The 14,126-nt window shown below is 39.9% G+C and overlaps 1 protein-coding gene across 10 annotated transcripts in view; it reads left to right on the forward strand.

Annotated features, from left to right (window-relative positions):
• The window catches only part of ptprsa (protein tyrosine phosphatase receptor type Sa), a 222,281-nt gene that overhangs the window by 96,836 nt on the left and 111,319 nt on the right, over window positions 1–14,126 (forward strand). For all 10 annotated transcript variants that reach the window (XM_087852747.1, XM_087852752.1, XM_087852750.1 and 7 more), the window contains 2 exons: window positions 11,105–11,250; window positions 13,483–13,624. In XM_087852747.1, coding sequence (XP_087708873.1) covers window positions 11,105–11,250; window positions 13,483–13,624 — 288 coding nt within the window. The remainder of the gene's footprint in view (window positions 1–11,104; window positions 11,251–13,482; window positions 13,625–14,126) is intronic.

Raw genomic sequence — 14,126 nt, forward strand, 5'->3', positions numbered from 1 at the left:
AAGGATAGTTCTACGTGCAGACTGGAAGAGGCAGGGATCAAACCGCTGACTTTATAAACAACCCACCCAATATCTGCCAGAAAGTATGATGTTAGATAGCATTGTCAAGATAGAATAACTTGGCTAAGATGCTTCCTGTTTGGATAGGCTGTAAGTCATTGTGTGGGTATTCGATATTTGGATAATGTTCTCACAATGCACTTATTTTCATATAAAAAGATTAATATCGCACAATAATTGCCTAATTTAGGCATTGCATTTGTCTGTATGCAGTGTCCTCCATAGTTAGTAACAGTCCTTAAAATGGGAAGTAACAGATTAGACACGTTATTTCACAGTCATTGCTGACTTTTGTTGTCTACCTTGAATAATTTAAGAGGAATATTGTATTTTCCACTCTGTTTGCTCCGCGTTTTCTTTTATCTCCAATTTGACATTCAATGAATTTGTTCTTAGTGGTTCATGATGACACGATTGCTTGATTTTCCTCATGTTCCAACAGAGGCGAACCTTTGATTGCACAGTGGTTTGACTGTCTGGTAACATAATTGGAGTGTCTTTCAGCTCAGCTGGCAAAAAATATCTAAAACTGCACTCCGACAGATGTCAAACAGATGTCTTTGTTCTCACTGACAGCGAGGCCGCAGACGAATGCGGAGCGAAAGTAAACGTCTTAGAGCCCCTGAACTTAATATGTGGCTCATTAGAATGTTCTTGTCTTCTGTCCACTCGCCGACTGTTTATTGCGACTCTGTTTCTCCCTCGCGCAGCCTCTGTTTGCTCGCCCTGGTTTAAATAACAATCAGTGCAATCTGCTTCATCTTTGATGGAGATTATCCCCCCCCCCCCGTACCCCACTGCCATCACCCACCCTCTCCCTGTCTCAAAACAGTAGGGCTCTCTGCCCATCTTTGTCGATGCCGTCTGTAGATGAGATTGCTGTTTTTTTGTCAGACTTCCTCGCCCTGTCCTGTTGTTTCACTCACATGCTTGTACTTTTGTTGTTGTTGTTGTTCTCCCTTTTTTGGGGTAAAAAAAGACACACACAGTCACACACAGGCACACATATGCATGCTGTCTTACTCCTTTTTCTCATCTCTTTTGGGGGCCGCACTATTATGCTTGGAAATATATGCACAAAAGCACAGACTACCTTCCTCTCCTCCCTTTGAATGGCTTTCACCCCCACATTCATGGACAGACACACACAGCCCAGTAGTGCAGTTGTCCAATTATTTTCACTCCCACTTGCCGGACTGAAAGGATGCCACCGTTTTGCAGAAAAGCCCAACTGAAAGCATGATGTCATCCCCACCTCTCACGTCCCTCCCCTCTCTCTCTGCATCTGTCTCTCTCTCTCTTTCTCTCCATCTCCCCTTGCCCTCCATTCCTTTTATTTACACTCATAAATCACGGTGAGAAGGAGACATTTTTAATCAAAAGAGAAAGAAATATGGCTCAATAAATCCTGCCACCCCAACCATAATAATGCTTGGCTTGTGTGAATGTCTATATTTGTATACATTTGTGTTCAGGTACACAAATGTAAATGTTTGCGTGTGTGTGCAAAGTTTGAAATATGCTTATGCTTACACCTGAGCCTTTTCACAGGTAGCTGTAAGATAATGATAAACTATAGAAGTATAACATTTGTATAATGCCAGTATCATCCAACAACAATACTTTTGCTTACATATGATTTGTTTTCTTTTTAATTTGTTTGAGCTCTTGTTTTTTTTTTTTCATTAGTTCATTTAATCAAGCCAATTGATTCTCAGACACGGATGATACAAAGACCAAACCAGTGACAAAAGAAATGTAGTTAGCGATTGAGTAATTTTTCATATCTTTATAGAATGCCTTAAAGTCACGATTAAAGGTAGAAAAGCATCCAGCACAAAGAATATAAAGCTTTAACTATATCAGACAGTTCTGGTTAAAAGGGCAGGCTGTTTTCCTTTAGAAAAAGAGTCTCTGTTGATACCCAAAATAGAGGCCTACTTTACCGATATAAGGGTTTAAAAAAATGAACAACACTGTCAGCGTGTTGGACTCATTAGAAGCATGAATGACATGATTAAAAGGGGACATAATGGGGTCATTGTTTATTAACTTGCTGAAATTGATTGTCACAAATAATTTATATACATACACATTACTTGTGAGTTGGGCTCTAATGAGAAGTGTTTACAATTTTGTAAACCTCTGGTTGCCTCTGTAGTGCAGTGGGTTACAGATTCAGCTAACAAGCAAAGGGATCCTGGTTCAGTCCCCGGAGGAGATACAGATCCCTTTGGAGCCACGTCAGGAAGAGTATCCGGTGTTCAAAAAGGGGAAAAAATGGCTAAATCAAACATGCTACCTGGGTACTCCTATATAAATAAAAAAGTTTTCATGTTCAAACTTCAGCTGTAGTAGTGATGCCATATTATATTTTTATTGTGACTACATGTCTTTATCAATTGTATTCACACCTGCACAAACGAACCGCACCCAATGGGAAAACGAACCCGAGTTTGATGTAAACTACCTGAACAGTGCAGGTGCGAAAACATTGTTTTGTCACATCTTCAGATAGAATTCATGTGGATTTTTTTCTCCTTTCGTTTGGAGAAATAAGTTTTGTTTTTGTTACTTCCTGTTGAGAAGCTCGCTGTTTTACGCTCAAGTTCAAACCCCAAACTTTTTCTTACTCTCTGCTAATATTTTTTTAACAGGTAAACCAGAGTATTCATCATCTTTTTTTTTTAAGGCATTTCACCTCCTCCTCACTTTTTCCTCCTCCTTTCTCTTTGCCTGTTAAGAGTTCTCAAATGTTGCTTTCTTGGCAAAGGACTTCTAATAGTAATTGGCCAGAACTCTCAGTGATGGGGTGAGGGTGTTCAATTATTTATATTCCTTTGAAGCTGCCAATTGAAAAAGAAAAGAAAATGAAGCCCCTTAGTGGAGAACATTTTCTTGTTCCTGTTTCCAATATCTTCACCTCTTGGTTTCTCGCTTCTTGTTTCTCTCAGTTTTTCTTTTTCTTTCTGCCTGCTTCAACTCCCTCCTTATCTTTTTCCAGTCAAATTGTGTTTGAGGCTCTCGATTTAGTTCCGTCAGTTCAACTTTATGTACACCCTGCTGTTGCATGCTGGGTCCTTGTGTTTACTCTATGCACTTTTTTCCCACTCTCAAATGAGAAGAAAACAAGTTAATTTTTAATTGAGTTACAGACTTGAATCTGCTGCTTCAAGAAGCCTGCTGCTGCGGAGTAGTGGTTGAAATCTCTGAGCTGTACATTTACAAGTAGTAGACAGAAATGCTCCGACCCACTCACCTGCATCTTGTTTTCTAATCTTAATGTTTTAACTACACATTTAATCTGGATTTCCACCCATGTCATGTCATATATTCATGTGTTGTTCCTCAGTGACAAGAGTGCAAAGAATTAAACAAAAAAATGCACTGCTAATGCTGTAATGCATAATTTAAGTTGCACTGTTCTGTTTATATGGACTCGTGTCTGCTGCAGAAATGGTCCCAAAAGAATCTCCAAATAAGAAATATCTATTTAAAACACTTATTTCTAAGATTGCAAAGGTGGCTGTTTTTCTTTGTATGTGACTTTAAACACAGAGAAAGATGCAGTAAGCATTTGCTGTTTTGTTTTCATTGAAATGCTAGACCCTGTTCCCTGCTCCATTTTCTTTCTCCTCTTTTGTGTTTTGTCTTTTGTTTTGATCAGACCTATAACACCTTTGGCAATTTGAGGTGTCTTCTTCATTTAATGAGCCAACAAGTGTCAATTGCCTCAAGTGAGTCTCTAAATGACACAAAATTGTTCTCAATTTGCCTCATCCGTGCGCGCTCTGTGGCCATTTTGAAATCAGGCACATACTTAAGCTTAATTTCCGTCCTCTCTCTGAGGAATCACACCTACTTATTTCCAATGGGCTGAAGGATACTTAGTGACTTTAGCTTTTTACTTTAGCCTTCAACAATGGTTTCAGTGGGACCAATTTGTGCATTTTACAAGTGTGCCATTCTTTTAAGAAATGCAGCTTCCCTGTGACAGCAGTGCGGTCAGGCTGTTTTTCACCTCCTGGATACCAGCACACATTTATTATGTTTTAAACCCTGGGTTCCCACATCCTGAGCAATGCCCCGTGGACTTTTAAGAAGTGAAGTGGTCAACAAGTAAAGTTAAAAAATATGGCACACATTCAGTAGTTTGCATGCAAGCACATCACTTTTAGCTGCCTCGTGCCCTGTTGGCTTTAAATGTATTAGTTTATTAAATAAGTGACAGAAATTCCCCAGAGGCAACGTCATGTGTCCTTACTTTGTTGTTTTTTTTCTAAAAGGACGAATTTGAGATATAATTTTCACTGTCTGTTCAATCAAGGCATTCAAAACCGCCCCAACACAGAAATTCAATAAGCCTTTCTTCTGTCGCCTTCTGCCTAGGAATCGAGTACAACCCAAACATATGCAGCTGACTTTAGACTATATACATACATATATAGCTTCTTTTTCAAGTCCACATCCAGGCAGAAGACATTTACAGGGTTTCTCCATCAGCAACACTATTATAAGATAAGTATACTTCTCAAAAGCACCTTGGCAACTGATGAAGGAGAATTATATGCATAATACATCATTATATACTCAATACACACTTTAAGTAAATAATGGATGCTGAAGATTTTCACAATTTAGCTAACGTTTTATCATTTATGACTGGAAAGAGAGAAAAAAGGGAAACAAGGAATAAATAAAGAAGTTAAAATAACCCATGTCACGCACCGACACTGTGGCTGGAGATGAAAATGTTGTCTAATAAAAGTTAACTTACAGTTTTCTAACTACAAACAGCAGACACTTTTTCTGTCTTGTTTTCTGTTTTCTTGTCTGGGTCAAGTTTTTTGCCTTGGCCCGCTGGGCTTGCTTGGCAGTGATTGTGTGCGAAAACCTCTAGACTAGACAAGACAAAGCAAAGCGGTTTTCAAGTAAAGGCTTGGTTTCCATGGTGATGGCCCCTGCCCAGGCAGCCTGTGAGAATCGGTCCTGATTGATGGGGCTTGGTTGTTTAAGCCTGGGGGGGGGGTGTTTGCATGTGTGGGTCTATTCACTCATTCAATTGAATGTGCATTTGGCTAAAAGGTCTATCTGCCTACCTGTCTTTCTTTTCTATCCCTCCATCCTTACACATGTGTTGATAAAGTTCAAGGCTTTTGATCAGGTCCAGGATTGCTAGCTTTATAGATTTATGATGCATATAGTTACACCGTAGAAGTTACAAAGCGACACAAATGTAGGTAATTGAAATGTGATGTTTTACAAAACAAAAGGGATGAAACAGTTTTGCAGGGAAGCTTTTTTATTTATATGTGTGTGAATCAAGTGCTTTCAGTTCCTTTACAGCGCTGACCTTTTGCTTCCTCCTAAAAGCTTAAATTCAGTCATTGTTTTCAACAGCTCTAGACAACATGACTAAAAGGGAGGTTTCAATCAACAAGCTGTATTTAGAAGAAGTAAAACTCACAAGGCTGAGGAACCTGTGTAAGGATTAATAAAGGTTGCTTCCAGCTGCCCTTGTCTCAGGTCACTCACTTAGTCCGTCAGCTTCCACTCCCTTTTACTCACCCTGTGGCTGCTGTGGCTAAGTCACGCAAGTCTGCGATGCCTTGAATTCTCTTAGCCCCCGTCTGCACCTGGAAACATCCCACACTGAAGCGAGACCAGCAGTTGACCTAGTAAGATGGGTTTTTTTAGGCCTTAAAAAATCAAAGTTAATGTTGAGATGAGGAATTTCCACCCTGAAGTATATTGACTGCACTCCTGTAGATCATGTGTCTGCTGTTTGGGTAACACAGAAATTAAGTTTAATCTTAGTTTAGCGTCACTAAATTGACTTGTTTGAATTTGTGACACACTGTGGTTTGTATTTTCTCGCATTCACTGTGTAAGCAGAACAAAGTAGACTTAAGATTATCCCTGCCAGACAGGCTTTTAGAGTGTCTGCTTAGATAAAAGGACCGTGAGTGGGATATGCATTAAGTTGCATATATGCACTTTTAAGTCATTATGAGTAAATTGGCATTTAAAAAAAAAAAGAAGAAGAAGAAGAAGAGAAAAAAAAGCAAAATTAATGTTATACTAATCTGCATCTCCATCCTGACCACCCTATTCTCAGGATCCTGCAGCAACCTGGAGGAAGTGAAATTGATTTGCTGGTTGTAATACCTCTCATAGTACCAAATGTACTTTTTAGACATTGCTGGTAAATGTCCCGTGTGCTGTGAAAGATACCTATTTGTAGCAAGATGGATAACAAGTGCCCTTTACCAATTCTCTGCAAATCACTGAATGGCTGTGCATCATTTTGTCTCCCACTTTGCTAATTCCGAGGATAATGGCTCCTATTTATGACCCGAGAAGCTTTTCTCCATCAATTACCGTATTAGTCATAAAGCCAGTCCCCTCCCTCCTCTTACACCCCTCCCCCCCCCCACCAAACGACAACAGTAAAGTACTGTAAATGGAGCCGTCTCATATTCACATTCCCACCTCCCACTCTCTGCCACTTTATAATCACAGTGCTGGTGTATTCTGTGTTATCGGGTCCAACAGAGGTAGCGGCCAGTAGCAGGTGGTTGCTGTATTAGCTAAACAAGCGTCTGTGTGCACAGTGTGAGTTTTTCCTCCTCCTTCTATTCACTCTTGTTTGCGTGGATCTGTTCTATTCTCGGGGCCTTGTGAAGATAGCTGGGCCCCGATTGCTGGTTATTTTAGCTTAGGCCACGTCCCCCTGCCAGGCAGATAAAGACAGGTTCTGTGTGCTTATCTAGGCAAGACTGTACCTCAGTCTGTCTGTGGGAAGCTTAGTGAATAGAGGGAGACTTTGGTAGAAGGGACAAATGGCCACTGTGGGTGCAGTGTCCTTTCAATGTCATCTCCGGTAACATAACGAACAACAGTACGTGGAGACTGACATGCGAGTTACCTCAGAGCCATAGAAGTGCATATATTTTCAGAAAAGGTGGCACTAGTGGGAATATAACCTGCCTACTAGTTCAAAAGAGAACCTTCTAAATGTTTTGCCTTCATGAAAATGAACTGAAAGCTATTTTTACCCACTGGACCAAAGGAAGCCTGGAGGATTTGGTGCTAAATGTAGCCTTAATGAGCAAGAAGGCTGCTAGAGACTTGCAGTTTTTGCACTTGCATTTGATATTATTTGATACTGGTGTCAGTGCATATCGTCATCACATGGGCCATTCAATGCAGGAAACACTGTGAACAATTTTATCTGTTGATATAGGCCGCTCTGTGCCATTATTCATTATTGCAAAGCACTTTAAATCCAGGCTCTTTTCAACCTTTCTTACCCTGCAATTACTGGTGTTGGCAAAGTTCAAATTGAACTTGGAGTCAGTGGTAACTGGCAGCAAAAGCCCAGAGGATCACAGCTGGGAAAAACAGAACAAAAGGTTAATTATGCTCATCAGAGTTCACACAATCACACACGGCATACCTGCAGTAACTGCACCTTTATAGACATTCAACAGCCAGTGCCAGTCAAACATATGCAGACAGGTACACAGAAACACCTCAGCAGAATACGTTTGCCCACCATTCATTTTATTCCTATATTGTCGTAAACGCACTTTTTTAGTGTTTTTATTGAAAACAAGAACTACATTCAATTAAACTGGGAGTCCATCTAAATGAATTGTGCGGACAACTTTACCTAATCCGAATTGACTGGAAGTTAATTAATGCTACTGACTTCCAAGAACATTAAACTCACTTTGTGAGACGACTAAAGTCTAAAAAAAACACCCTTAAAAATACAAGGAAGGAGAGCAGAGCTAGAGTTAAAACTTTTGCCAGTACTTATGTGACAAAAGTTTCAGGCAGTAGGATATAATTATGTGCAATTTTATGCCTTGCAGTAATCTCTGCAGAGGTCGAATTTGAGATGCATGTCTCTGTGAACAGTGACGCCCAGGGATTAACCTATGACAGCAGTGACATCTGTAGGCCGTAGACTGATGTCCTCATCGTGACAGAGATATTGTGTCTTACATTTGCACAAATACCTTTCCATTTTCTAGCACTAGCATTAGCTTTTGTCGAGCTGTGAGTGCCGCCTTACAGCTGAGCCGGTGGCCGTGATAGACGTTCGTAGCTGCGTTTTACATTTTTATTTCGTCCCGAGGCAATATGGATGTCTTCTATTCAGAAGAATCTAGGACGGCTTTCAGAAAATATACAAAACCCTGGTCACTCTTCCTTTCGTCGTTATTGAATGTCGCTTTAGATGAGAGTTAATGTAAATCTAGGTCTTAGAAATCAGACTTATTGTTAGTGGCGTGATCAGTGAATACTGTCGTAAATGCCTCGCTGATAAGGGGTACATGGACACCAGACACCAAGGAGTTTAAGATGTTGCAGCACGTACAGCAGATATTACTGTTTCCAAAAGGTATTAACTGGCTGTTTGATCTCATGCATTTAAAAAAAAAAGAAAAATGCAAATAACCAAAAAAACAAAAAAAAAAAAAAAGCAATAGGTACTGAAAGTTATAAAAGCTTTCTTTCTATAGAAATATGCAGCACTCTCTCTTCACAGCCTCTCCTCGATTCTCTGGACCTCCTGTCACCTTCTCTACTCTTCTCTTCCAGTGTTCTCTTTACCACTGACCTCTCCACCTCCTGCTGCACTTGTCCTTCCGTCCTTCTCAGCGGTCACACTCTTTTTCGTTCTCCTCTCAGCTCCCCAGCTGTCTTGCTTTATTTAAACCTTGCCGAGATAATATCGAAAACCATTTAGTTCTGAAAATTCTGCACGTTTCACGAGTTCAACTCAGACGCACATGCAAACAGTTGCATTTATTGTACATTTCTCACATCCTATGAAGCGAGACGGGGAGAGGTGAAGAAGGCGACTGGGTGGAAATGTCAAATGGTCCAGGGGAAAAACTAATCAAAGAATGCTGTCCTTCAGCAGAACCACCGCCACAGGCTTGATCTGTGTAAATCCCTCTTCTGTCTCAACAGAGAGCGCATTGTAAGGGGGAGGTCAAATGCAGAGGAGCTGTGTTGTGTAAAGCTGTGTTGTGCAGTTTCAGAATGGAAATTGAAAGTGTAAAATGCCAAAAGGGGTCATTGTATGCAACGCACAAATAAAGCAGGCCTGGTCCTTGATGGCGAAGATAGGATGCTGTACCTATATTGTACCACAACCTTTAACCATAGATATAGGAAGTATACTCTAGTGAAATAAACAACAGAGTGTTATTTGTTATTGTTTTTTTTTGTAAATTCATTGTTTTTATCGTGCATGTTATATGGTTTCTGTGAGCTGGAGAACATTGTTTGACAAATTGAAATTTCTTTATGTTTAAATCCTAAATTAGTTCATTAAGTAACATCAGGTTTGTATTCAGAATGAACTGGTTTGTAACATACATACTCTGCATGTATCATAAACATAGAATAAGCTTCTGAAGTAAGTAATGTTATTGTAATAATGTTTATTTAGTTCAGTGTGAACAATATCCATCTGTCACAGACTGCAGGAAGAGATTTTATTATATATGAAAACAAAATTTACTATCAAATTAGCGCTTTAAAATCTCACAGTCTTGCAATACCATTTACACTTTAAAAAAACACAATGTTATAGAGAGCACTAGCACTATCCACCAATATTCCTAAAAACAAGAATGGTAAGCAGGACAGAAATAGCAGCAAGATGAGAAAAACTGCTTATCTGCAGTAGGAGAACAATTTGTGCCAAACACTTGTCTCGATAAAAGAAAAATTACATCACAAATAATATTATTGAGTCTTGTTTTTAGCCATGAACTAATGTTAATAGCTGTTATTAGCTGAAAGTCTTTCTTTTTGTCATGTAGCCATAATGGTGCTTTTTGAAACAGACTTTTATCTGCAGATCATCCAAGCAATATAAATCAAGGTTGCACTTTTTTTTTTTACTTTAGATTCTTATGAAGATTAAACACATTTTTATTATGTTTCTAAGCACTCATCCCAATAATTCAGCAGGCTAAAGTTAGTATGTGTGTGTTGCTGTGATATTTGCATCAGAAACATTTGGATTGTGTAGTGCCTCTTCTCGCCCTTCTTCTTTTCCTTCCCCTTGTCTAACGCTATTCCCCCTTACCTCATTCTCCAATTGCGTATATCTCTTTACCAGATAATGAATGCAGGAACTCTCCTTCATATGTGTTTAGCAGTGCCTGGAGACTGGTGTTGGCCCATGGTCCCTTAATTATTAATTTGACGTTATGCGCTGGCCGTTTGATCATCCCCACATATCTGTATGATTCCATTTTAACGAGTTCCCCAGGAGTCTGTTTTCTCTCTGTTTCTCTCTTTCTATCAGACTTGTTGTCTTGAACTTGCTGCAACCCAAGCACGAGGGGAAAATTCCAGCTCCAAAAGCACCAAATTTTAAAACTTTTGATGGGCAAAAGCATCAATTTTCCCGGGCAGATCAATTTTTAGTATGTTTTAGTGCAAGTGAGAATTGAACTGCTGCAATGGCTTAGTCAGTGCTATACTCTGTCCAGCAGGAAAAGTCATGTTAAGCTCTTGGAAAAAAAAATAGCGTCAAATTAAAACAAAAACTCATTTTTACTGTCTCATCTTCTTAATTGCCTTTGCTAATGTATTCCCAGCAACGCCGGTAGTATGCTAGGCTGTACTCTATTGCGCTGTGGGTAATCATTTTAAGCTAATAATCGTCTACGTCTTAGCAAAGACTCTACATATAAATTCACACCACAATGCTCTCTACCCAGCCAAGTATAACTCTGATGTTGTAACACTAAGATGCAGCACTGTGCTATGGAGACAAGTGTAAGAGCCTGAAAGGGAAGAGCCAAGTGGAGGTTGATGGGACGTTCTGTACTAGTGTGTCTCTCTATGGATGCGTGCACTTAAACCGGGATTTAAAAGTCTGTATTTTCAGAAATGTAATTATAAGAATGGCATTAGCTCTGGTGGTGCTGCGTTTGGCTTTCGTCTACTAATGTATCTCCCTCTCTTCTTGTCCTCTCCCTCTTTCTCTGTTGTCTTCGCTCCTCAGCACTACCACGCTTCACAAAAGTTCCCGTTGACCAGATTGGTGTCTCGGGGGGCGTGGTCTCCTTTGTCTGCCAGGCAACAGGTGACCCCAAGCCAAAGGTTAGTTGGAACAAAAAAGGAAAGAAGGTGAACTCCCAGCGTATAGAGGTAAGTGAAACCTGCTGTCCATTGGTGCAGCCTTTATTCTGAATGTTCTTTGTTGTTCTTTGTGGGATCATTTTTTTGGAATTGTCCCACTTTACTTTACCTTGATGAGCTTTGGGTGAAATACTCAGTAATATTTTTATGCATCATATTAAAAAGTGTCACTGTCCAAAAATGTATTGCCCTAAAAAAAAATTTGTATCTTCATGTCAGTGAACATTACATTGAAACATTTTGGAGTATCGTGGGAGTAAATTGGGAAAAAAGCTTTGATACTGCTAAAAATTTAGATAAATAGAAAGTTGTGCAATAAACAAAAGTTCTTTACCATTTGTTACTTCATATATTGTGATATTTACTGTTGTGACAAATAACAATCCTACAGTTTAATACCACATTACACGTTTTACCACATATTTTCTTCTCAGCAGTACAAAATTCCAAGTCTTCTCTTGCAGCCGGGGGAACTCACCACCTTATCAAAAGCAACATTTTAATTAGCCTTGAAATTATTGCTGATAGCATCTTTGTTGGCTTGCTTCTCTAATCTTTAAGCAGTGTGCTAGTCTACCAGTAGCAACTGGTCAGTAATGAAATACAGAACCCTCTTATTCGTCTAAAGCCGTTTTTTTTTTCCTTTTGCATTTGAATGACTCTGCTGTTGTCACATTTTTTCCCTCCTGTCTTTTTTCAGCACACAGCCCTGTCTGTGTGAATGTTACTGCACGTTATTCATGATGTTTGTTGTTCACTTCTCGGCAGGCATCCCAGATGGCATCTCTAAAAGTCTTGATTGATGCTCAGTGTCTCTTAATTAAAAAGTTGCTTTTGTTAACAACGATGACAGCGACAGTGCAGCGATGCGCACACATGTACGCACACACACAGACATGCACAGTGCGGCGTGAAGGCAGCCACAGGGGGAGGGGCTAAAAAAAAAAGCAAAAAATGGCACCATCGACGAGGGGAGATCAGCATTTCCACTGAGGACAAAATTAAAAGACAAGTTGTGTTTGTGCGTTTGCCTCGTCTGCATGCTAAGTGGGAAACAAAGCCAAGGGCGTGAAGGAGCCCGCCAGAACGGACGCTTCTTTTTCTCCATTTATCATAAAATTAAATAAAAAAATTTGTAAAGGGGTTTTGAAGTAGCTGGGTTTTTTTTTCCCGTTTCCACCCTCTAGACAGCTGCTTTGATATCAATCATGATGCCGTGCTCTGCAGTGTTTTTAGCCTAATTAGCGGCTCAGCCCTGAGATGTGCAACAGTGGAGCAGCAGGGCTGCTGAAGACTTGTACTTGCATCTTATAGTCATGCTTTGCTCAGAGTTCACAGCAGTGAATCCTTGGCTGAGATGGTGTTAACTTTTGCGAGGAAGGACAGATACTGGGAGGAGTAGGTTTGCTGTGAGAATGGCAGTCCTGACCATCTACACTGACACTTCACACATTCAGAATGAGGGCGAAAGAGAAAGGCATGGGAAATATTCAAATCAAGGTCTAATTAACCGAGATTTTCCATAATTTAAATTCTAGTCTTTTACCCAACTCTTGAAGTTCAGCTCATTGCTTCAGGATACATGCCTGTTGATATGCTGGTGTTCAGGGAGATCAAACAAGGCTATTTAAATACTGGCCAGGGGCTAGTTTCTACGACTACTGTTGTAAAACTGCCCGCTTGTCAGTCACACGCATTGTTACATTTTCAGTAAGTTTTTGTTTACATTGCTCTTCTTATAGAATAATAGTAATAATAGCAAATAATATATTTTTATCATAACCAAAGCTCTGTTCTGCTCAGTATTCTGACCGTTGTCTGATATTTTTTGTTTTGAAGAGGCTCCTTTAATGAGGTTCAAAACAAAAGGCTTTATAGAGAACAAAGGGCATAATTAAAGATCAAATCAACAGATGAAATCACAAAGCACAAACACTGTTTGTAGAGAGAGTATGCTTCCTTGTGATTTTTTTTTTTAAATTTCTGATGGCCTCAGGCTATAAAACATTACCAACACGGTACCTTTCCAAGCAATGATATCTTGGTGGAATTGAAAACGATTTCTCACATTTTGGGAGCACCGATGACACACTCGTCCTTGTATCTCCTTAGGAAATGTGAGAATCTCGTTTTCCTCAGGTTTGCCATTCTTGCCTACCTGTTGCTTCAGGTTAAAGTAGTAGTTTTTCAGTCCAAATCACACATTTGTCTGACCGTGTTCCCTACACTTCAACCCCACAGACCATAGAGTTTGACGAGGGCGCCGGTGCAGTTCTGAGAATCCAGCCTCTCCGAGCGCCACGTGACGAGAACGTCTACGAATGCGTGGCTGAGAACAGCGAAGGCGAGATTGTCACCAGCGCCAAGCTGTCCATCATCCGAGGTAAATCTGGAATTATGTAACAGTGTGCAGAGGCGTAACTACAAAATAAATCATGAACACGTACGTCCATGAGCTCAAAAGATGACGTCTTGCCCTGCAGTTGCCAGTGTTAACTCGTGAAGCCTGTTTGAAACAGCTGTAAATAGTGCCCTACTCTTTTTAGTTTATTATTTATTATTTATTTGTTTACTTTTTGGGGATAAAAAAAGATGTCTTCAGCTGTAGATGCTTTGATTTGATACAAATTCTTTTGCCGTTTAAAAGTTTTCCTGAAGTGATGGTTAAAGAATGTGTGGTAAAGCCATACCTAACACCTCCTCATACCTAACATGCATTTTATTGATTTGTTGCTAAAGGTTGCTACTTTAGTTTCAGTAAAGATATTACTCCATTTTTTTTGCAGCGATTTAGACGTGATGAATGATGGTATCATAGACAGTCAAGCACATGTGGTCACATGTTTACACCTCTGTCATTCTACCGGTCTCTGTTTGCCTCGCAT

This window comes from Neolamprologus brichardi, chromosome 15, assembly GCF_056152115.1.
Source record: "Neolamprologus brichardi isolate AB-2024 chromosome 15, ASM5615211v1, whole genome shotgun sequence".
Taxonomy (NCBI): domain Eukaryota; kingdom Metazoa; phylum Chordata; class Actinopteri; order Cichliformes; family Cichlidae; genus Neolamprologus; species Neolamprologus brichardi.